This window comes from Muntiacus reevesi, chromosome 7 (assembly GCF_963930625.1).
Source record: "Muntiacus reevesi chromosome 7, mMunRee1.1, whole genome shotgun sequence".
Classification (NCBI taxonomy): Eukaryota; Metazoa; Chordata; class Mammalia; order Artiodactyla; family Cervidae; genus Muntiacus; species Muntiacus reevesi.
Genome location: NC_089255.1, coordinates 79,218,241 through 79,243,042, shown reverse-complemented (window position 1 = coordinate 79,243,042; position 24,802 = coordinate 79,218,241). Strand labels below are relative to the sequence as shown.

Genomic DNA, 24,802 nt, shown 5'->3' with positions numbered 1-24,802 from the left:
CTTAAGGTTTGAGGAGTGGAGGATAACTAAAGGATAGACGGAAAGTATGTCTTGCTCATGAACTGCAGTATCGTTTTGTGTGTATATTCAGCTTTGGTTCTTAATATGATGGCTACAGAGGTTACCGTGATCCAAGGTGCAATTCCCCCAGGTGAAAGAAATTCAAGATTTGTATTAAAATGACGTCTCTTTAGATGGCCCAAGCCCACTTCACCGACAGTTTTCCCACCCTCAGCCTGAGCCCCAGCAAAGTGGTCTCTCTCTCTCGTTTGAATTCTAAGCATCGATGATATTGGACTCTCTTCCTACGAGAACCCAAGGAAAGGTAAGCTGTATACAGTCCTCATACAGGCAAGAACTGTAGTTTAAGAGTTCTAAAGATCATTCCAGTGGGCCTGAAGGCCTTAATAGACGAAATAGATGGAGTAGGGGTGCAATACAGTCGGAGAGGAGTCGAAGCTGATACCCCTGGTAGGGACTGGAGCAGAGGCAGCTCCAAGAGAAGGGAGAATCCAACCGTAAGAAGGAGCTGGAGAAGAAAGAGCTCTCCCAGAGGGCGCTACCCAGCTCGCCTCTCCTCCGCTCGCTCTCAAAAGCTCACTTTAAGATCAAGAACACAGGTGGTACCCAATGGGAGTCCCTACCCCTTCGCAGCAAACAAAGGGAGCGGTCTCCTTCAGCGCTTTTGCTCTGAATGAGGAGGGCTCGGCTCTACCTTTGCGGAACCACCCATCCTTCCCCAGGCGCCCAATGAGGCCGCAGCCTCTCCCTTGAACACTCCCAGGAAACGGACAGGTAGCTCAGACCAATGGCTGGAGCTGCGGCGGGCCAATGGGAGAGAGAAATGGGTCAACCTGGGGTTTGAGAATGAGAGCCCGCACAGGGCGGGGGAGGGGACAGGGGGGACCCGTGACGTAGGAGCAGGGTGGGTGGAGAGGGGCGGGGTGGATGGCTGGCGGGGGTCGGCGGCGTCCAATGGGAAGACAGGATAGCTCGGGGGCGGGCCCTTCAGCAGAGAGGCCCCGCCCCCAAGGGTCCGCAGGGCTGGGGTGGAGCCAGGTCCGCGTCAGGTGGTCCAGGGCGTGCGGGCGGCGCAGGGGGCGGGGCGCAGCGCGGAGCGGGGAGCGGCGGCCGGCGGCCGGCGGGCGGCGGCGGCGGCGGCGGCGGCGGCAGCGGCGGGCGGCTGCTGGCACCGGCTGCGCGAGCAGGTTACCCGCGGCGGAGGTAGCCAGGCCGCCCCAGGGGGGCGATCGCGAAGGTTAGGGCTCCGGCCCGCCGCGACCCGATGCTGCGGTGAGCGCTCGAGCTCCGCGCACTTGTCTCTGCGCCCGGCCGGCCCCAGCCCCGAGCGATCCGGCGCTCCCCGCCCCGCCAACCCCGGCCCTACCTGAGGCCGCCGTCGGGGGAGGGGTGTCCCCCCAGCTCTGCGGAGCCGCATGAACAATAGGCGGCGGCGGCTCCTGCGGGCGGCGGCAGCCCCGCACCCTATGGATCGGCCGCTCCATGGAGCCCTCCAGTGCGCTTCTCGGCTGCCTGGCGAGCGCCGCTGCTGCCGCCCCGCCGGGGGAGGATGGAGCCGGGGCCGGGGCCGAGGAGGAGGAAGAAGAGGAGGAGGAGGCGGTGGCGGCCCCCCGGGAGCTGGGCTGCGGCGCGCCGCTGCCCTACTGGACTGCCGTGTTCGAGTACGAGGCGGCGGGCGAGGACGAGCTGACCCTGCGGCTGGGCGACGTGGTGGAGGTGCTGTCCAAGGACTCGCAGGTGTCCGGCGACGAGGGCTGGTGGACCGGGCAGCTGAACCAGCGAGTGGGCATCTTCCCGAGCAACTACGTGACCCCGCGCAGCGCCTTCTCCAGCCGCTGCCAGCCCGGCGGCGAGGACCCCAGTTGCTACCCGCCCATTCAGTGTAAGGCGAAGGCGGGCTCGGGAGCCCGGCGGGGGAGGGGGACGGGGGGATGATGGAAGCCTGGGGATGATTGAAGAGGGAGGGGAGACCTCCCTGAAGGTTAGGTTGGGGTGGGCAATGATTGACCTGGGTGTGTGTGTGTGTGTGTGTTTGCGTGTGTGCGCGCGCGTGCTCAGGCTACACGGGCTTTGGTGGGTGCAGTGGCTAAGATAGACACGCCGCAGGCAGGCCTCGCCTGGAACCTCAGGCGCTTGGGCTTCTTCACCTTCACCTGACTACCTCAGCAGCAGCTCGATTCCACATCCTGAAGTCCCAACACCCCCCCCCCCCCCGCCCCCCAAATCTGGCAGGATTTTAGGCAAGCTGGTGGTTTCTGTAATAACCTTAGTCCTCAAATCAGGGACCTTCTCGACCTCTTCTATCGCCTGTCCTCGCCTCTTACTTTTGCTTTAAAGGAGATGGTGGTGTCTCCCTCAGGGCCGAGCTGGTTCACAAGTCCCGGAAGCCTCTGAAACACCTTTGAAATACCGTGTTGATTTCTTCGATCCTAATCTTGTATCTCAAAAGTGGTGCCTTTAGGAGTCTCACTGAATAATGTGCTAAGAAGGGTGTGTGTGAGAGAGAGAGAGAGTAGGTGGAGGGGCAGGTGATGAGTGGAGAAATGATAGGGAAAAGTATGTCATCCCCCCCAGAGAGATCAGGAGCACAGGATATAGTGGTGAAATCCCAGCACCTTGACACCTAGACAGTATATTTTCTCCTTTCTTCTCACCCTAGATCCTTGCCTATATTTGGTATTTGCCAAATCTCAGGGGAATGATACCCAGAGGTCCCTCCCAGGGCCTTTCTTCCAGTGTCCTGGTTTTCACCAATTTCCCAGGAGCCCCCTGTTCCACACCCTGTAATGAATTTTTCTTTGTTTTTTCAAAGGAGTTAACTTGCCATTAGAATCCTTTAATCCGTGATGCTAGGTAGTTTTAGAAGAAAGATGTAAATATCTCCTGGTACAGTTTACACTATTTTGTATTTGAGGGTTTCCATAATTTCTTTCCTGTTAAAGAAATATTGTTAGTAGACATGTATCTTTATTTATTCTGTGTTTTATGTACTTTGCCCCTTAGCTGATTTAAAAAATCATTACTGAGGGATAACTTTAAATAGTTTAAAACTTTTACTTGTAACAGTTATTTCTCTGGTCCTATGACTTATTTTCACCCAAACAATTGTATTATATCTTAACATGTTTATTAAATAATAGCCATTAGTATCAAAATCATAGCCTCTTTCCTTGTTTTGACTGTCAAATTGACATTCAAGTATTTAGCTTCCTTTGTTTTCTCTCTGTTTTATTCAGTTAAAAACTTCCTGCTTCTGCTATTTGATCTTTATAATACCTGGAGGTGACAAGTTACACTGTTTCCAGTTGTTGCATCTTTTTGACACTAGTGCTAGAAAAGGGAAGGCGAAAGGTCCTAGCATATAATGTCCCAGATAGTGTTGAAGTTGAACTTGGTCGCATACTGGAAGAGATGTTGGCCTGGCATGTTAGAAAGTAGTGTATTTGAAACATGTCATATTTTGAGGTTCTTTGTGGGTGATGTTTGGTGATTTGTTTTTCAGAGACATCTGGGGTCAGAGTAGAAGAGCTCTGTGAGGTTCGTGAACAGGAACTGAGTTTCTTTAGTAGCTCGTGCTCCTGCTTTCAGAGCAGTCAGGAGTGAACCTGACTGAGGCTGGACGAACCCATGCACAGGAAGCCAGATAGGTCCACACTACACCATGTTAGAAGCTCCTTCTCTGTTGGGTGCCCAGGACTTCACCTTTACGGTAGCAAAAGTTACCTTGGATAGAATAGATTCCTGTGTCTAAAACTCAGATGATGAGAAATTAGGAAGCATCTTGTACTTACTGAAAGAATTGACTTGAACAACATTGCATTTGAAGGTCTTGTTACGTTAATTAGCCACTCTGGGAGTTCTGATCTTGTCTGGGCTTAATTCCTGATAATTCAGAAAATTTAGTTCTAATCAAAAACCAATTAGAGTGCCTAGTGAAAGAGAGATACTGTGTTAAATACCAGGGGATAAAGAAATGAGAAGGTGAGGAGGTACTTAAAAGTCACACATGAGGGAAACTGGTGATGTAAATATATAATTTCAGTGCAGTGCTTCGCTAAAGGAAGTTGCTGATCTGATCAAGTGTTTCTGGCCTGTATGCTGTGTCCACTGGTTCAGTTACTGTCACTCAGAAAATAAAGGTGATTGACGACCTTGTCTCCAAAGACTTTGAATGAAATTGAGCCTTTGACAACTTTTCCCCAGTTAGTTTTTTGAACTTCCTCTTTGAGGCATGAATTTTGCTATTAGATTGTGAATAGAAGACACAAAAGTGTTTAGTTACTCTGTAGTGTGTCTGATTCTGTGACCCCATGGACTGTAGCCAGCCAGGCTCCTCTCTGTCCATGAAATTCTCCAGGCAAGAATACTGGAGTGGGTTGCCATGAATAATGTTCAGTTTTAGTTTCAAAGACTGCTTTTCAGAGTGAAACTTTTGTTGCAGACTTTAATCAAAACAGAAGAGGAGGAAATTACTAAATCTTGTGACAAGGAAAACATATAGGAAGGGTATTATAAGTCATCCAACACTCATAGAGTGCATTTATCTTCTCCAATGTAGGTATTAGAGTTTAGCTCTCCGTGGGGCTGACAAATATAAATAACCCAGGAGCATGCTTATCTTCTTTATTTTAGTGAAAGATGGAAAATGTATAGTTATAGCATCTTTGGAAATCTATAACCATAGGCATTGAGAAAAAGTTTCTCTCACAGGAGAGTTGTTTTGTTTTCAAGCAGGGCATACATTAAGGATATGATTGATTTACATTTCTTTGTCTTGCACTCACTAGAAATATAAGGGTGTATTTTCAGATGTACTTAAGATTTTTAAATGAGTGATGTGCATACTATTCACTTAGCCCAGACTCATCAGAATATGCCTATATGTTTAGTTTCTAAGGATACATTTGAGAGGGAATAATGTCTTGGCTCCAAAACTGAAAGAAATAAGGATTTTTTCCTGATATTCCTGGAAATAATCTCCCACAGAAACAAATATGTGCTGCATGAGACTTGACCTGATTCTTACTTTAAACCAGGTCTTTACTGGAGCAGGGAAAGGAAGGAGTCCCACATGCTCTCAGCTGCAGTGATAGTCTAGTTTCTATCCACAAGGACTTCCTAACAGGTAAGAGAAAGGAGAGGAGCCTCCCCACATCGTCCACTATTCTGTCTTCTGTCTGCTTGTAAGTTCTCTTCTATGCTTTTCTTGAGGGCTGGTCAAAATATTTCCTTGATTAAATAGCAAGAACATGAGAGTTTATGTTCTACACAGAGAGAGAGAGAGATCATGGCTTTGCCTTCTCCACAGAGGTTTTCTGTCTTCTGTGAAATGCCATCAGAGGAGCTGTCCTTTCAGCACCCTCATTCAGAATCACATCTTTTAAGTCCTCATATGTTTAAATAAGGGGCTTCCCTGGTGTCTTAGTGGTGAAGAATCTGCCTGCCAATGCAGGAGACATGGATTCATTCCCTGGTTTGGGAAGATCCCCTGGAGAAGGAAATGGCAACCCACTCCAGTATTCTTGCCTGGGAAATCCCTTGGACAGAGGAACCTGGTGGGCTACAGTCCCTGGGATTGCAAAGAGTTGGATACGACTTAGTGACTCAACAATGATGATAAGTGTTTAAATAAATATTTAACACCTCCTCTGTGTTCACAATTATGCTTCAGACCAGAGGAAAGAAGAGGGTGGATACACAAGAAAATATAGCACTTAATTTCCTTAAGGATCACTCAGATATCTGAGGAATAAGATATGTAAATGTGCATTTATTAAATAGGCACCTACCTTTTTATCCATGAAAAATCTGGTAAAAAAAAAAAAAAAAGAGTATTCCTTCCATGACCAAGGGATTCCTAACATAACTTACAGTTTTCTCCAGGAAGGTTCTAATCTCTTTTTGATGTAGGCGTATTTTTTCTTATTCATGTAATAGATAAGAAAAGAATTAGTGATCAGTCAGGATTCATTTTAGGACCTAAAAACACTCAAACTACTTTAAACAGAAAACAATTTAGTAGAAGAAATTGGGTGCTTGTAGATTTGTTGGAAGGGCAGGGAGAAGGGGCTCTTGGCTAGAACTATAGGACCAACTCCCCAATCCATTGCAGACCTGGCCCACCAGACAAGCTGCTGCTTCTCTGAGAAGGTACAGAATCAGGAGTTGCCATTGAAGTTGACTTCTCCAATACCCTGTTGTAGTTGCTGTCTGGAGATTAGGTGACTACTTGGCCTTGCAACTTTCCTTTCCACATCTGCAAAACTAATAAGCTACCCCCATGAACTATAACCCACCAGGCTCCTCTGTCCATGGGATTCTCCTGGCAAGAATACTGGAGTGGGGTACCCTTTCCTTCTCCAGGGGATATTCCTGGCCCATGGATTGAACCCACGTCTCTTAATCTCCTACATTGGCAGAAAGATTCTTTACCACTAGCACCACTTGGGAAGCCGAATAATTGGACACTGACATGCTATTATAGAAAACCCACTTCTCCACAGCCTTGCTTACCAGGAGAAGCAGCAAGGAGATGGTTTCCATATCACTTCTGCCTTCTGAATCTTGTGCATCTCATTGGCTGAACCAGCACTCTGTCAAGAAGTCTGGGAAATGTAGTTTTTAAACTTTCCAACTTCTGTAGTACTGAAAGGTATACTGGAGGATTGTAGAATGGATGTAGATTATTACTCTGCAGGACCCACCATTTACTTTTCAAGAAGGGTGCTAAATAAGGTGATGATCTTTTGTCATTGCTGTCATTTATTTACTTTTGTTCTCATAAAACTTTTAAATTTATTTTTTAATTTGAGGAAAATTACTTTACAATGTTGTGTTGGTTACTGAAGTGATAATCTTGAACAATTGGAACTTTGAGGGTGCAAATGGGCCACATATTTTGTAGACTTCAAGGCAGTCCGACTAACTTCCTAAGAGTTTTCTTTGTGCAGGCTGCCAGGTGAATTACAAAATATAAATGAATATTAGCCTTTGAAAGGATGGAAGTGCTGTAACTGAACAGGAACCTGGTTCTGAGCACCACCAACATCTGAATGGAGAATGGAGACATTGTGGAGCTGGCTGAGAATAGAAAAGAACAGTCTGCAGTGGGCATCTCCTCTTTCGTTCAGTCTTGCCAAGAGTTCAGAAATACATGATCTTTGTGGTCAATTTTTTCTTCTGTAGCAATGTGACCTTTCTCTGTATTTGTTTCAGGAGGTCCAGTTCCAGTTTTCCCCCACAGATCTGAGTTTGATTTCTTTCATACTGAAGTAGATTCTCCCCATTTTGCTTTACTGTCTGTTGGTCACCAGCTGAATGTTCAACACGTAAGGGACAGTGGTGTGTCAGGCAGAGAGGTTTAGCCCTCTTGCATCTTGCAGTCTAGTAGGACAATAGGCATTGAACAAGTAATTATAACCTTGATGAGTCTTGCCAATAGAGACTGCCATGGAAGTGCTTGATTGGGGCTTGACCTCGTTTAGTAGAGAGGTTAGGAAAAGTTCCTCTAGGAGATTATAGTTAAGCTGAGACCTGAGGCCAGCTGGGTCATCTGGGTGAAGACAAGGAGAGAGACTGAGATGACAGAGAATAGAGTTTTCATAAGAGAAACATGAAATGCACTTTACTTGTACAGAACACCATATCTAACTCAAGATTCATCATCACTGGTGGTTATTATTCCCTATCCATGGAAGTCTTTCCAAACAGCTAAAGATACAGTCAAGTATGGTAGACTCAAACTCTGGATTTGGGATGGGAAATGAGGGTGGGGGTGACACTGGGAACCTGAGGGATGGAACTGTGGTGGGAGTAAGATGTTGCCTCGGAGACTCCTCTTTCTCACACACTTTAATCACCAGGTCCTGGTAAAACCAAGTTTTGAAGGTCTCCTGATTTTTTTTCCTGATTTCCAGTCTTCACGGCTACTGAGATTTGACTCTTGTGCTTGTGTGCCTGGATTACTGCGGAGGTCTCCTTAGCGGTCCCTTTTGTTATTACGTTTCACATAGCTGCCAGAGTTGGTTTCCTTTCTGTCACAAGTCTGACCCCAGCAAGACTTTGAGCCTCATCTACCCTAATGCATACAGTCCAGCTGCCCTGGATTCCCTGAAATTCCTGATAGGCTACATACCTTCATGCCCATGTTCTTCCCCCCCGCCCCTTTTCTCTTTATTGAAGTAGAGTTGATTTACAATGTTGTGTTAATTTCTGCTGTATAGCAAAGTGATCCAGTTATGCATATACTTACTTTCTTCCTTATTTTCTTTCCCATTATGGTTTATCACAGGATACTGAATGCAGTTCCCTTGTAGGAACAGCAGGACCTTGTTATTTATCCATTCTATATATACTAGTTTGCATCTGCTAACCCCAGACTCCCACTCCATCCCTCTTCAATACACTCACCCTCTTGGCAACCCCAAGTCTGTTCTGTCTTTGAGTCTGTTTCTGTTTCATAGATAAGCTCATTTGTGTCATAATTTAGGTTCCACGTACACGTGATATCATACGGTGTTTGTCTTTCTGTCTGACTTCTTCCCTTGCTATGATAATCTCTAGGTCCACCCATGTTTGCAAATGGCATTATTTCATTCTTTCTTATGGCCGAGTAACATTCAATTGTATGTATGTATCACATCTTTATCCATTCATCTGTTGATGGACATCTAGGTTGTTTCCATGTCATGTCTACTGTGAATAAGTGCTTCATGCCCTATGTTCTGGCTCATGACCTTCCATCTACCGGGATTGTCTTCTCCACCTTGGTCTTCTTTTCCTGATGATATCCCTTCCTCCAATTCTTTGGGCCCATTTCAGATGTTTCCTTCCTTGAGAATCCTTTTCCCACTCACTCTCTTAATCCCGTCCCGTGGTGGGAGTGAGTGATTTCCCTCATCTTCGGATCATACCACCACCAAAGCTCTTTTATCCTACAGTTTGGTTGGTCTGTCTGCCTTGGCACTGTATTATATGCTTCTTGCTACGTAGTGTATACAGAGTAAAATGTGAATAAGTCACACAATGATTGATCTCCCCCAGTTTTTCTGTTAGTTAAAATGGTTGCTCTCAGTACAGTATTCTTCATGAAGTTCCACGTAGAAGTTATTTCGTGAATACTTACTGAATACCTACTTTGCGCTGGTCACTAAAGATAACGCGCTGGCCACAGAAAAAAATGTTACCCCCTTTTCCTGTCCTTGGGGAGTTTATTCTGGGGAGACTGAAAAGCCAAGTGAACAGACAGCTTGTTGTGTTTCCCCAGCCAGATAGATGGGTGATTAAATGGTGTTTTTCAAGTGTTTTTGACTTGCTCCTTTTTGCCTTTTCTTTCTCAGTGTTAGAGATTGATTTTGCGGAGCTGACCTTGGAAGAGATTATCGGCATTGGGGGCTTTGGGAAGGTCTATCGTGCTTTCTGGATTGGGGATGAGGTCGCCGTGAAAGCAGCTCGCCATGATCCCGACGAGGACATCAGCCAGACCATAGAGAACGTCCGCCAGGAGGCCAAGCTCTTTGCCATGCTGAAGCACCCCAACATCATTGCCCTTCGGGGGGTGTGTCTGAAGGAACCCAACCTCTGCTTGGTCATGGAGTTTGCCCGTGGAGGGCCTTTGAATAGAGTATTATCTGGGAAAAGGATTCCCCCAGACATCCTGGTGAACTGGGCCGTGCAGATTGCCAGAGGGATGAACTACTTACATGATGAGGCAATCGTCCCCATCATCCACCGCGACCTTAAATCCAGCAACAGTGAGTATGGAGAGATGGGGCTGGAGGGCTGGAGATCACTTGCAGACTCGGTCCATAGCTTGGGTTGGGGTGGATGTCTCAGGAATCTTAGTGGGCAGTGAAATGCCCTGCTTAAAGCCAGTCCATCCTTTGGGAGTTCTCTGGCAGTTCAGTGGTTAGGGCTCCGTGCTTCCACTGTAGAGGGCGTGGTTGGGGAACTAAGATCCTGCATGCCATAGGGCACAGCCAAAAAGAGAAAGAAAAAGGGGAAAAAATTACTAAAAAAAAGAAAAGAAGAAAAATACCAAAAAAAGAAAAAACCCAATTAGCAGGCACGGTTGGCGGTGTGTATCTCTGTGATGTACTATTCAAACAAAACGCATAGGTTCATTTTTCCATTCTGAGGAAAGGGTGGGTGCTTCTGAACACAAAAGGAGTTTTCCTCTTCAGTGAAACAATAGATAGAGCAAACCTATACCATCTGTTTGCATTTCTGTCTGAACTGTCCAACCTGAGTTCCCATCAGAGAAGGGGAATAAGAGAGAGGAGGCGTGTCGTTTAAGCCATGAGGCCCGTTCAGGCGACCGTGTCAGCTTGGGGAACACGACCTCACTGGTAGACCTGCAGCTCTCCTGATAGCCTCAAGGTGGTATTAATTAATTGTCATAACTACACAGTGTTTAATAGCAGGGAACTGAGAAGTATCTGTTTATTAAACATCTAGAACCCATAAACTGCATTGTAAAGCAAGTGTTAGACATAATTAAATGGCGGGTTGGTATCAACTTCAGTGTCTTTCCTTGGCTGAATCAGCAGGCCCTGGGAGTATGCTGCTTTTGTGTGGTAATTTGGACTTTCCCCGGCCTAAACTGCATGGCAGAGAGGATACAGTTTGCTAAGTGGTATATGCCTAAAGTCACTTTGGGCATCCTGTCCAGAGAGGAGGGCGTTAGGAGTTTGGGGCCCCAGGAATTTCATGCTCTGTGTCCTTCAGCTTTGAGCCCAGAAATCCTTTAGACCTTGTTTTCCTCCTGGTTGTTCCAGATGTGGCTTATTTTTGTGTTAATGCTATTGTGAATCTGTTACCTTTAAAAAATATGTTTTAAATAATGTAGGTAGTAAATGCTTTTGTTCTACAAAAATTAGGAAGTGTAGATAAACAGAAAGAAGGATCACCCATAATATTTTCCTTCTGGAAGTGTATATTGCATATATTGCATTTGGCATATTTTCCCAGACATTTAAAAAGCATATATGGCCCATATATACAGAAATATACTTTCCAGCTTACTTTAAATAGCATTTGTTACCCTTACCTCATCTACATGTATCCTCTTCCCCTTTAGTAAGAGCAGATTTCCCCCTGGTGAGAGTATGGAGCATTAGATATGTATTATGGATATAATGCATGTGAAGGATTTAAGTTCCATAAAGTAAATCTGGTTTCTCTTTTCTTTCTGCCATTATTCTATCTCTTTACTATATGATTATTCTCATCCCTCCTGCACAATTCTGTTCTTTAAATGTGTATGTGTGTGTGCGCCTAGCTGTGTCTGACTCCTTGCAACTCCATGGACTGTAGGCTTCTCTGTCCATGGGGGAGGATTTTCCAGGTAAGAATACTGGAGTGGGTTGCTCTGCCCTCCTCCAGGGGTCATTCCCAACCCAGGGATCGAACCCAGGTCTCCTACATTGCAGATGGATTCTTTACCATCAGAGCCACCAGGAAAAGCCCTTTAAATGTATAAAATAAGTTAAAACTTCTGCTGACTTCCTTTTTAAGAAAAAAAAAAAATTTCTACCTAGAAATTGCTTTGGATGATGGAGTGAGAATAAGCAGATGTGTTGGTAGAAAACGTGATATAGAAGCTGAATTTTTAAAAAATGCATTCTTATATCCTTATCATGCTGGGTGAACCAGGCATTGTGCACTGATCTTACATAATTGAGCCCATTTAAAAACTTGGTCTAGGGTGATTGTAAAGTTAATAATTTCCTCTATGAAGTTTTACATCTGGGTATAATTTCAAGCTGCAGATACAAGGTTTTACATTTTTTGATTTATGTTTGGAAGTCTAGGCTCTTTCAGTATATGTGCTGCCGAAGCGAGCACGGAAGTCTAGACTCTTATGAAGGGAAAACTAACTTGCTAAGGAGGTGCAGGGGACCTGAGTGTCAGTCTGTCTCCTTGGAGACAAAACCCTGGTCCTTGTCCTGATGTGGGTTTTAGGATTTCCGAGGGGGACCTTCACGTACAGTGTATGGTGGCAGGGCATACATAGGGTACTATTTTAAAGGACCTCACCCAGCAAGACAGGTGATGCCCTGAAATGTGCATAGTCCACTGGTGCTGATGTTGTTGCCTGCTGTAAATCTCACATGCCAGTTGGGGGTAACTCCTTGGTATTTGTCTGTGGGTGGCTGTTTGTCCGTGATTGAATTTATCCAATATGAACCCTGATGACGCTGTTGTTCTTATTCCATTGCTGCGTGTACCGACTTGAAAATCATTTTAGAAATGTTACATCATTTCTTTGCCTGCAGAATGAGAGTTGTAACTTCTTTGTGTTTTGCAGACTTGGGGATCCTGGGGATATTTGGGGATACTGTTTCGCTTGGTTTTTATTAGGAGCTCCAGAGAGTTGCATTTTGTTCATAGTCATGTGAGGGCAGAATTCTGTGAATTATATGTGTTAGTTGACTTTGAACCCCTAGAGAAAAGAATAAGGTATACATGGGGGCTGTCTTGTGGAAAAAAGGAAATAGCTGGTGATAAAATCTAACTGTTACAAAAGGTTCAGTAAAAAAGTAATTTATTAAAAAGTTTTATATATCCTGATCATCTGTTTATTTATTTATTTTTTTTCTGATCATTTGTTTAAAAAAGTTATGTGCTATTTATGACATATTTGTAGCATAGACTATCTTAGGTTGTTCATATATCATCTGAAGTAAGTTTTGGTTTAATGCACATAACTTGAAAAAACAAAACAAAGTAACAGTGGCTAAAACAAGGTATACATTCGTTTGTGTTTGGAAAGAAGGCCGGGGGTGTTTAAAGCATCTCCACATCTCTTTACTGCGTCTCAGGGTTGCCTTAGGATCCAAGATGATTTCTGAAATGCCAATTATTTGGTCAGAGTCACAGGCCTGAAAGAGCAGGAAAAGCAGAAGCACAGAGGAAGCTGCTCCTGTGGCTGAGTCGTCTCCCATGAGCTTCCTAGAAATCCTAGAAATCCTTCCTAGAAATCCAGCACAACACATTTATGTGTATTCAGTGGCTAGAATGGAGTCCCACAGCCATGGCAAGCGCAGGGGCCACGGGGCGGTGGAGGGTTTTATTCTGGGTTGGCGTGGAGCCTGGCTAATCAGGGTCTGTTACCAAGGAAGAGAGAGAACGTGGATGGTGAGGAAATAGCTAGCAGTCTTACCATGAAATCTGGGAACATGCATTGGGAAGAAGTGTTCACTTAGATATTTATTAGATTTTTAGCATTATACAGCCAATAAAGCAAGGTTAGCCAGGCACTGGAATGTGTGGCTCAGACTCCTGATTTAAGGGATGGTTTCTACTATGCTACCGCAGTGCATCATTAACTTAAACATCTCTTCTTGAAACTACTCACTGAAGTCCTGGCTATAAAAGTGGATTTATGTGTCTCTGCTCCTCACACTGGGGAAAACCAGCCACTTGATTGTTAGCAAAGATGTTAGTGAAAGATGGTCTTTTAGTGGAAAGATTGTCCTTTCGGGGGTAGGTAAGTGGATTTCAGGTTTTTGGCTTAAGGGCATTTGGCAAAATAGCAGTTTAATAGGGGCTATTAAAAATAAAATTAGTATAAAAATGAGGTGATAGAAAATGAAAAGCCTTGCTCAAAGTGAAGGTAGTGGTATTACTTTTGTTATTAACTTCTTTCCTCCCATTAAAAAACATGGAAGAACATAGAGCTAAAGGTAGTGTGTGTTTTTCCTTTTTTTTTTTTTTTTTTTTTTGCATTTTTGCGTATTTCTTTTCACCCTTGAATCTTAACTGTGCGTGTGTGCTAAGTCACTTCAGTTGTGTGTGACTGTGATCCTGTGGACTGTAGCCTGCCAGGCTCCTCTGTCCTTGGTATTCTTCAGGCAAGAATACTGGAGTGGGTTGCTATGCCCTCCTCCAGGAGACCTTCCTGACCCAGGGATCAAACCCATGTCTCTAACATTGGCAGAGATCAACCCAGAGATCGAAACTGCGTCTCTTACATTGATCCATGTCTCTTTCACTGGCAGGCGGGTTCTTTACCTCTAGAGCAACCTGGGAAGCCCCAAATCTTACACAGGAAATCCTAATGGACATGGGTTTGGATGGACTCTGGGAGTTGGTACTGGACAGGGAGGCCTGGCGTGCTGCGGTTCATGGGGTCGCAAAGAGTCGGACATGACTGAGCGACTGAACTGAACTGAACTGAACATTGCTTGTAGCATGCTTTCTCTCCCCCCTGCCAACTTGCTAAATTGTGACCACTTTCTTATTAAGTAAATATTCTTCTACCACAAGATATTTAAAGGTTTTACAGTTTTCCACTACAGTATTTTGGCTTCCCAGGTGGCTCAGTGTAAAGAATCTGCCTGCCAAGCAGGAGACGCAGGTTCGATCCATGGGTCAGGAAGATTCCCTGGAGAAGGAAATGGTAACCCCACTCCAGTATTCTTGCCTGGGAAATCCCATGGACAGAAGAGCCTGGCTGGCTACAGTCCATGGGGTCACAAAAGAATTGGACATGACTTAACAGCTAAACAACAGCAGCAACTACAGTATTTAGATATAGTATATTAACTAAACCAAACCCATATATAATCATCATCATCACCAAACCTCTAAATAATAATAATAATAACAAGCAACTAATGCTTATTGAGTGTTCTTTTGTGGTCAGGCCCTGTCTAAGCATTTTATGTAGGTTCTTATCTAATTTTCACGGCAATGCTGCAGAGTGAAGACTGTGTCTTTTATTTTACAAATAGGAAGCAGAGGCTCAAATTGGGCAGCCATTTCTCTAGGTTCTCGCTGCGAGTCCTGAGACCAGGCCTGACTGCTCATGGCTGCACTGTTATCTGCACTCCGCCGAGGGTTAGCTGGGGTGCTTCACTGCCCTGATACTTATTTCATGTAGTGCTTTTGTTTTATATAATTAGGAATAACATTACTCTGATCACTGGGCCTTAGCGTCCACGTGTCACTAACCTGTGAGAACTCATTCTTAATTTCATAGCTGAAAGAGCAGAGGTGAGCGATGAACTGGATTTGGTTTGGGACTAGCCACGCCTTTTCAAATGTTAGCTTAAACTCAGCTAGCCTTCCTCTTTTTAAATGTGAACTTCTCATGGGTCTTTGCTGTCCTATCTCCCTCTTCTTCCTCTGAAGGCGTTTTCCCTTTAGCCAGGCCAGTTTCCTCTTTCCCCTGGAATATACTGTGTATTACTTCCCACCCACTGGTCCCTCATCACACTTACTGTTGCTGTGGGAACAAGCTTGCTTTCGGAGGTACCCTCACCTCATCTCTCTACCTGTCCAAATCCTACTCATTTTCCTGTACTCAAGTCACACCTGGCCACTTCCTGATAGCCTGTCTCTGGAGTCAGTGCTAAGCAGGAGGCTCTTTCTAAGGTTAGTCAGCAGGTACCAGGCATGTCCTAAAGTATTGTGTTCAGTGGATGGGTTGCATTTTCTGTGGGTACAGAGACACATTCTGCAAGTTAAAATAAATACATAAGTGAATAAAGCAGAAATGAAGCAAATAACCATCCAGGGGAGTGTGACTCAGCGGGCTAGGCTGGGAGCTCTGACCTGCAGGCCCCGTGCACCTCTCAGTTCTTTAACTTTGCCTGGAAGCCTTGCTTTCCCCCTTTCACCTGGACGTGACCATCTCCCGTGCAGAGATGGTTCTCGTTGCTGTGTCATTTTGAGCGCTTGGTGTTGGGACTATAACAGACACGGTCCTGCCCTCAAGGAGTTCCCTTTGGGGTCACAGAGGAGGACCTAAAACCAGCCCAGTACAAGCATGGTTCCAGATGCCCAACTAAGAGGGTTACAGCTCATACTAATTTTGGGAGAAGAGGGTTACAGCTTATACTCATCTGAGGCTCAGAGAAGGTTATGGCGAAAGGAGAGCTTCTTAGTTGGGCACCTGAGTAAGAAGAGGATGGGGCAATGGAAGGAGCACTGACCAGGTGCCCCCTGGGCAGATGGGCTGGGCGGCCCCAGGCACATCTCATCATCTCTCTGGGCCTCAGACTCCTCATCTGTGAAATGAGAGGTTTGGATGAGATGGTCTCTAAGATCCCTCCCTCCCGGGGCTGACATTACAATCTAAAGTGTGAATGTGTATGTACTGAGGGTGCATGATGACCCCACGCTCTGTCTAAATCTGAGTCAGGCTGCAGTGCACCCAGGCTCCCCGCTTCCTGGGTTCATTGCAGGGGCCAGAGCTCCCGATGGGGAGTCTTCACCAAGCAGTACAGCGGGGAAACAGCTGACCAGAGCCCACAGGTTCTCCCTTCCCCCTTCGCTGCTCAGAGCGTGACAGATGGCCTTGCTGAGACAAGATGCTCCGGCCACATGAATCATGCCAGGGACTTACAATATACCAAGGGCAGCCTCCTTCCTCCTGGAAGCAGGATGCAGCTCGTCACAGGCCACCTCTGTCCTTGGAGCTGAGCGAGGGGGTGTCCTGGCCTGTCAGAGCTCTGCGGCTGGTTTCCCACTCAACTCCTCTCAATCAACAACACAAGGCTTTTTCAGGCAGTGCTCCAGACCACTTGGTGTTTAATCACTAAGTCATGTCTGACTCTTTGCGACCCCCATGGACTGTAGCCTGCCAGGCTCCTCTGCCCAAGGGGTTTCCCAGGCAAGGATACTGGAGTGGGTTGCCATTTCCTTCTCCTGGGGATCTTCCCCACCCAGAGATCAAACCCATGTCTCCTGCATTGGCAGGGGCATTCTTTATCACTGAGCCACCAGGAAAGCCCTCTAGACCACTTAAGTGGTTTTAATCTTGTGCCTCTGTGCCCATCACCCACAAAAGTGCGGGAGACTGCTTGTGCAGCACACTAGAAGTGGCCATGAGACACAGAAATGAGAAATGTTAAGGCTGTGGATCACACTTGGCCTTCTTTCCTAACTTTCCCAGGATTTTTGCTCTCTGTGGGAAACTCAAAGATTTTGAGAAGTAAGCATTTCCCCCTTAAGCTTGACATTGGGAGCTATGTGGTGTCACGGAAGGAACACTGCTTGGGAGTCAGAGAGACTCAGATTTAGGCTACTTCTTGTGCCCCTGACGTTGGGCGTGTCTCTTGGAGCTCCGGGATTCTCATCTGTAACACATGGACAAGACAAAAGAGAGTAGTGATGTTTTAAGATGGCCTGAAATGATGTGCGCCAAGTGTCATCCGGGCTTCCCAGGTAGTGCTAGTGGTAAAGAACCTGCCTGCCAATGCAGGAGATGTAAGATACGTGGGTTCGATCCCTGGGTTGGTAAGATTCCCCTGGAGGAAGGCACGGCAACCCCCTCCAGTATTCTTGCCTGGAGAAGTCCATGGACAGAGGAACCTGGCGGGCTACAGTCCACGGGGTCGCAGTGAGTTGGACACGACCGAAGAAACTTCCCATGAAGGTATCACCTGGAACCACATTCAGTGAAGGGCTGCCCCTTTCCCCGCTCTTTCTATCCCTTGTTATTTTAGGTATACACAGGCTCTAGTTGGGTTTCCTTTTTAAAGTAGTATGGGGATTTAGGCAGCCAGAAAGCCCTGCTTTCTGCCAACCCAGCCAGGGGTAGTTTTATACCTCTCACCAAAAAGAAAGTGAAGTCACAAAGTCGTGTCCGACTCTTGGCGACCCCATGGACTGTAGCCTACCGGGCTCCGTCCATGGGATTTTCCAGGCAAGAATACTGGCGTGGGTTGCCATTTCCTTCTCCACCGAAACGGGCAGATTTGTTACAGCTGAAGCCACGGAAGGCATCGATCCCCAGTCGCTTCTTCCTACTGTGTGCGGGCCTCTTGCTGTCTCCAGACCCAGCCTTAACTCGCAGTGCTCGGCCCCCTGAGAATGCTGCCTTGTCTTGTTATGGCCTTTGCCCTGATTGAATGGGACAGCTGGCCAGTTTTATGGCTCTGCTGGCCTCTCAGCTGATAATTAAAATGCTTTAGCCCCAGGAGGAAGGCAATATATTTCTCTTGCTCTTTCGTCTGTTGCCAAGGTCAAAGGGAATGCCCTTTCTTGCATCCCCCTCTGGCTTCCCCAAATCAATGTAGCATTCTTGTGGCGTGGTCTCTTTTGAGACCCTGGAATATTCAGAGTGGGCAAAAGAGATTTTATTTTGAGTGTTATTGCCTTCTTTCGGAAGGAGAATGGAGTATGAGTACCTCTTTTCCTTCTCAGTATTGCAGCTTTTTTTCCAAATCTGGTTGTGCCCAGCACTTAAAAGGTCCTCAAGAAATGTTTGTGGTTTTGATCATCACAGATTCCAGCCCTGTACCTTTTCCCGTGCATGAATCCCCTTACCCCCAGAGACCTTCTCCAGACGATGCCCAAGCTCTCTTCCTTTAGAGCCCACACTTGAGAGGTGAACCCCCTTTTCCACTGGAGATGAACCCACATGAGTTCTGGGTGACATTCGTTGAGTCCTCGCTCTGATGCTAGCTGGGACCTTCAGGAAAGGATGTACTGTCTTAGTTTCTGCAAATGTAAAATGGGAATAATCATAATCCCACCTCCCCCATTTTACTGAGTAGGAGTGAGGATTAAATAAAATCAGGTGGTGAATCTCTTAGCAGTGCCCGACACATAGTAAATGGTGCATACATCTACTGATCAGTAGTACTGTAATTCCAGCAGCTATATTCCCTTGGTATTTACATCCACGATTAGTGATCTTGTACTTTTGAGTATGATTTGTCTTATACTCGTATTTTCAGTATTTTATTTATATTTTCTCCAATTGCACTATAGATTTTTTTTTTTCAGTAAGTTTTTTTGGGGTGGGGGGGGTAAATCATGTGACGTGGGATCTTAGTTCCTCGCAGTGGAAGCACAGAGTCCTAGCCACTGGAGAACCAATATATATGTAGGTCCATGTTGGTTATCTGTTTTATATATAGTGTGTATATGTTAATCCCAGTCTCCTAATTTGTACCCCACCCACTAGGATTCTTGACAGCAGAAGTGTTGTTGTTTTTCCTTCTTCCATTTTCCCTGCTCCTACCTCCCCCGCTCCCCAACCCTGCCTAACATAGGACTTACATATGGCAGTCCAGATGTTTGGCAGCAGTTCCAATTTTGCTGTGAAATCTTGCCTTTTCTGTTCCTACTTCCTGTCTGGATGGACTCAAACTCCTTTACTGGGTGAGCTGCCCTATGGTTGTCCAGCCTCGGCTTTTATATAGCCATTTCATAAACTTTTGGGGAGCTTGGAACCCTAAGGAAAGGGTTCCTTGAAGTTGCTTGGAAAGTCAGAAGCCTAATGTCTGCCTCCAGAATTGCCCACCTCTGAAGGCTCCGTCTGTCTACCCATCCCTGGGAGCAGAATTGGGGCACCCCAAACTTGGGGCAAGGGTGAGGCAGTGATGAATCTTGTAGGTAAGACCTTTCCCTGCAAATCCTGGTGACTTGTTTCCAACCTGACGTGCTTGATACAGCAGTGTAACAGGAAGAAGGATGATGATTGAAAAAAAAAAATGATCCCGGATTCCACTGTGCAAATCTGGCTATTTTAATGGTTATATATGATTTGCTCAATATACCTCATCTTCTCCTATCATTATAGTCATAGTTCACATACTGTCTGGACACTTACTATATTTTTTTGTTCCTGCCTTCTGTTAATCTTCAGAATCCAAGAGGAAGGGCAAAGGGCCATGGTTGACTGAAATAGAGATAGTCTTCAGTTTCCAGTGACCCTGATTTTCTCTTGTGTCTATTGGTAAGGTTGGAGCTTAAAGGAGCCTTCTTTTGTGACCTGGAGAAGTTGAGTGGCTTGCCTAAAGCCATGTACTTGGGGTTCCTGAATCTCATGACTGTGTTCTTTCTCTCAGCCACTCCCAGACCCTGACAATGGCCAGTTACTTTGCCTGGCTTTTCAGGCAGTGTGGTGGGCAGTGGTGGCATGAGGCTCTTGACACAAACCAGGGAATCAGCAATGACTAACTTACAGGACCCAGAGGTCGGAGCCGAGGAATGAAGTCTGTCTTTCCTGCTTGCCAATGTGAACTTGGTCATTTTCTTCTCTGTGTCCTGTAGAAGGATAACAGTATTCACTGTTTTTCTAGGTGGTTTAATTTTCAGGAGGAAAAAAACAGTAAAAAAAAACTTTGTTTCTCCCCCCCCCCGCCACCGGTTTCACTGAGATATAAATGACATAGTGTACATTTAAGATGTGCAACATGATTACCTGACATGCATAAATATTGCGAAATGATCACCACAATAAGAGTAGTTAACACATCCGTCACCTCACATAATTGCCGTGTTTTTTGCGGTGAGAACATTTAAGATTTATTCTCCTAGCAGCTTTCAAGCATATAATCCAGTGTTGTTAACTATAGTCTCCGTGCTGTACATTAGATCCCCAGAACTTATTTATCTTATAACTGGAAGTTTGTACCCTTTGACTGGCATCTCATTTCTCCCACCTCTCAGCCCCTGGGAACCACCATTCTGTTCTGTTTCTTTGACTTTGACTTTTTTTTTAAGATTCCACAGGTAAGGAGATCATATAGTATCTGTCTTTTTCTGACTTATTTCACTTAGTGTAAAATGCTCACGGTCCATCCATGTTGTCACAAATGGCAGGGTTTCTTTTTTTATAGCTGAATAATATTCCATAATATATATATACACTTCGTCTTTATCCGTTCATCCGAAGACGGACACATAGTTTTTTATGTAACTTGCTAATTGTGAATAATGCTACAGTGAACATGGAAGTGGAGATAACTCTTCTAGATAGTGATTTCATCTCCTTTGGATATATACCCAGAAGTGGGATTGCTGGATCATAATGTACTTCTATATTTAAAATTTTTTTGAGGAACCTCATACTGTTCTCTATAGTGGCTGTACCATTTTACATTCCCACCAACAGTGCACAAGGATTCCCTTTCCTCCACATCCTCACCAACACTTGTTGTTTCTTGTTTTTTTCAGTAGTAGCCCTTCTAACATGTGTGAGGTCATGCCTCATTGTGGTTTTAATTTGCGTTTCCCTGATGATTAGTGATGTTGGACAGCTTTTGTGTGCCTGTTGGCCATCTGTGTATCTTCTTAGGAAAAATTTCTATCCTGGCCTGTTTTTTAATCAGATTGAAAAACATTTTTATGTCTTAAGCAGTGAACTCCTGGCTACCTGAACCTAGATATAGGAGACCCAGGGTTGGATCAGTAATCTCATTACCATTGGCAATTTTTCTCCCCTCCCTACCCCCAATGCCATAGGAGACCTACCCTTTCTAATTATTTGGGTTAAATTACTTGTCTGTCCCAAGTGCATAGCAGCTGGTGACATGGAAGGATACTCCAGCAAGTCCCATGGATGGTAATGGAAAATCAACTTACGTTTTCCCAGTAAAAGCTTCTCTATGGTGATTTAAGATGATTAATGTGCTGTGGCACTATCTGATTTTGTTCCCTTAGCTTGTTATTCATGGTGAAGCAGTACATGTCCCTTTACTTTCCCCACCCCCCGTATTCTTAGAGTTAGGACGAAGAATAATCATATTTTGTATTTGGTGCTATAGGGTTTGATTTGGAACAGTATCTAAGTACTCCAGGCAGAGATGGTGATCACCCCCATTTAACAGGAGAGGAAACTGAGGTTGAGAGGTTTAATGCCTTGCCCAAGAACAGAACTAGAGAATGATGGTGCCTGGATTCAAATCCCTTGGCTTTGTGGGGTGGATCGTCCCCAAATCTGGAGTTGCACGGAGGTTATCCTGCACTGTTTCACCTCAGGGGCCTCTGACGCCTCTGGAAGTTTCTGCTCTATTGGTTTTATCTTGGTTTTGCTTATGTTTGTGTTATGGTTTTGTGTTTGGTTCAACAAGGGACAAGTCTGTAGATTTCCAGATAAGTTCACAGATGCTTGTTTATGGAATTTAAAATTTTCTAACCAGAAGAGTAATGTAGACATTCAGAAAGTGTCTGGACATATTTGTTAATGGCACAGCCCTTCGTGGTGGTTCAGATGTCACAACTCCTAGCTCCATGTCATCTGGGAGGGAAGCAGGGCTTCCTGGGGCACTGCTTTTGCAGCTGAGTGTGTAACCAGACGGACCGTGTTGCAGCAGAATGGCAGTTCCATGCCCTGTGGAAGACAGATTGCTAGGCATGCTTTGTGGTACCTGCTTATATTCTTAGATTAATACTGTGAAAAAGAAGTCACAATGAGTCCCCTATGTGTGAATGAGTTCCCTTCCGGGAGCACGTTCGTAAGGCCAGTTTTAAGTCCAACAAAGTTAGCCTAGTTACCCAACTAACACAATCGGCCATATAATACTGTACTGTAATAGGTTTATAGTACTTTTCATACAAATAGTATATAAAAGACAAGCACAAAAAAATCATGCTTTTTAATCTTATAGTACAGTCCCTTGAAAAGTAGAACAGCTAGAATACAGGGTCTGGCATCAAGCACATGGGCAAGAAGAGTTACTGGCTGGACCTGGGAAAGGAGGTGGAAGATAATAGGGCTGAAGAATCCTCAGCTGTAGGAGATGGAGGGCAAGCTGCAATTTCACTCACACCTGATGTTGATGACACAGGTTCTGGTTCCTTCCTGGAACCAGATACACGTCCGTATCTTTGAAAGTTGGCACCTTGAAGGTTTGTATGTAGGGGATTTGCTGTAGACTTTTCACCGTTCATTCCTTACTGCCCTGATTAGGACTGATCGCTGAGGGAGTAGCACCCAAACCCTTACAGGGAAAGAATCCACCTGCCGATGCAGGGGATGCTGGAGATGCGGGTTCAATCCCTGGCTCGGGAAGATCCCCTGGAGGAGGAAACGGCAGCACATTCCAGTGTTCTTGGCTGGAAAATTCCATGGACAGAGGAGCCTGGAGGGCTACAGTCTATAGGATCACAAAGAGTCAGACATGACTGAGCACGCACGCACAGATCTCTTATAAGTGAAGCTTCCCAGCTGTCCCCTTCTGCTGTCTCACAGAGAGAATTTTGACTCTGTTGCTACTGGTACTTTTGAGCTTTTGTGATAGGAGGACAGGGAAGGGGACAAAGACTAGAATCCTGCACTTTCAGCCCAACAGAAACATTTTTTAAAATGGAATTTTAAGCAGGAAATTTGTGGGCTGCTTTGTGTAAAGACAATGAGTGGGAGGGAAAAATGGATTTGAGAAGTGTTGCAGTGCACCATATGAGCCCTCTGCCTAATATCAAGTCCACCTAATTTGGAATTACTTTAGGATCCTCCTCTGGCCATTGAACACATCTCTGCCCCATGATTCTAACTTGTGAGTCTGGCCTTATTTGCCTGGCTCTAGGTTGGATGGACCATGAATCTGACCAGTTTTAGGCCCAGCATAAGCTTTTTGGTGCTTGATTTGATATGTAGTATGTAGGAGAAGTGACTGGGAATGGGAAGCTTACCGATAATGACCTTCCAGGAAGAGTAAGAGTTTCCCTGCTCAGGAAAAAGGAAGAAGTTCCTAAAGAACAGCACATAAGGCATTGGAGCTTATTCCCAGCAGTTTCTGGCTGTGCCCAATATGCCCACCTTCCCAAGTACCAAAGAAAGAAGGAACAGGCTGGCTTTCTCCTGGAAACTGAACTGCATCACCTTGAGAATCTATGTGGTCTTGAGTTTTACCGTCATAGCAAGATCTTCAGCTCCATCCCAGAGGAAGTACAGTATTCTTTGGAGGTAGGCTGGAAAGGCAGGCACATGCCTTGTCTCATCCATCCCAGTGGGCATGGAGGTGGAAGGAAGGTACTAGCAAGAGCATCCATAGCACCGACAGGAAGACGGTGAGTCAGAACAAAGCTAGTCTTACCTGAGGAGGTCTGGAGGTTGGTCCCTCCCTACTTAGGCAGAGAGGTTGAGGAATGACTCACAGGAAGCTTTAATCTGTGTCTCTTAGCTTTCTAGGACGATTAAGGACTTGCAGTTCAAAATGGCAGCTCCCATTGTTTTGAGCCTTTGTGGCTAGGGTCCCTCCCTTGCAAGGTGCTGGTGATGGGTCTCTATGGTGTGTTCTGCTTCCTCCTCTGCCCTCAAATCCTTTCTCCCCTTTATACCTCAGGTGAAGCGCTGGTCGCAGAGCCTGGAGCGTTTGTGTCGTGCCTGGGTGATGATTCTCAGCAACAGGTCCTTGTGGGAGACGGCTGTGTCTGCTATTATAATGATGCCGTAGGCAGTGTGATGGGTCAGTCATTTTATCATATGCCTACATAGATGTCTCTTCCACCACCTTCTTCCCATCCTCAGAGCCGTGCTGCGTAAACACCCCCCAACGACCAGAACAGTATGAAGCCGTATGGAATATTGTGCCAGGGGTATGTGAGACGGGCAGGGCTATGGAGGATTCTTTGGAAGGCCTTGATGGATAGACCTTAAAGAAGGAGTGGGATTCAGGGAGAATCAGTAAAAGGGTGGGGGGGGGGGCGGTGTGTGCTTGCGCACTAAGTTGCTTCAATCGTGTCCAACTCTTTGCAGCCCCATGGTCTGTAGCCCGTCAGGCTCCTCTGTCCATGGGATTCTCCAGGCAAGAATACTGCAGTGGGGTTGCCATGCCCTCCTCCAGGGGATCTTCCCAACCCAGAGATCAAACTGGCACATCTCTTATGTCTCCTGCATTGGCAGACAGGTTCTTTACCACTACGCCACCTGGGGAGCCCAAAAGGGTGGTAGACCACAGCAGTGGCTTTATAGGGAAGGGAGCTGGCCCCTGCTCAGATAAGGCCTGGTGTTTGTCGATGCCATGTCCCTGTTATCTGGCTTCTTCAGGAAATTCCCAGACCTGGCCTACTGAACAGGAAAGCCAGGCTGTCTGTGGTA

General features: G+C 45.8%; 1 protein-coding gene across 2 annotated transcripts in view; it reads left to right on the top strand.

Annotated features, from left to right (window-relative positions):
* Positions 1–1,462: 1,462 nt before the first annotated feature.
* MAP3K9 (mitogen-activated protein kinase kinase kinase 9) overlaps positions 1,463–24,802 on the top strand; it is a 77,656-nt gene continuing 54,316 nt past the window's right edge. Inside the window, exons 1-3 of one of the 2 annotated variants that reach the window (XM_065940789.1) lie at positions 1,463–1,903; positions 5,058–5,146; positions 9,360–9,773. In XM_065940789.1, the coding sequence (XP_065796861.1) occupies positions 1,488–1,903; positions 5,058–5,146; positions 9,360–9,773 (919 nt within the window). In that variant the 5' untranslated portion in view covers positions 1,463–1,487. The remainder of the gene's footprint in view (positions 1,904–5,057; positions 5,147–9,359; positions 9,774–24,802) is intronic. The other variant, XM_065940790.1, reaches the window with a different exon arrangement.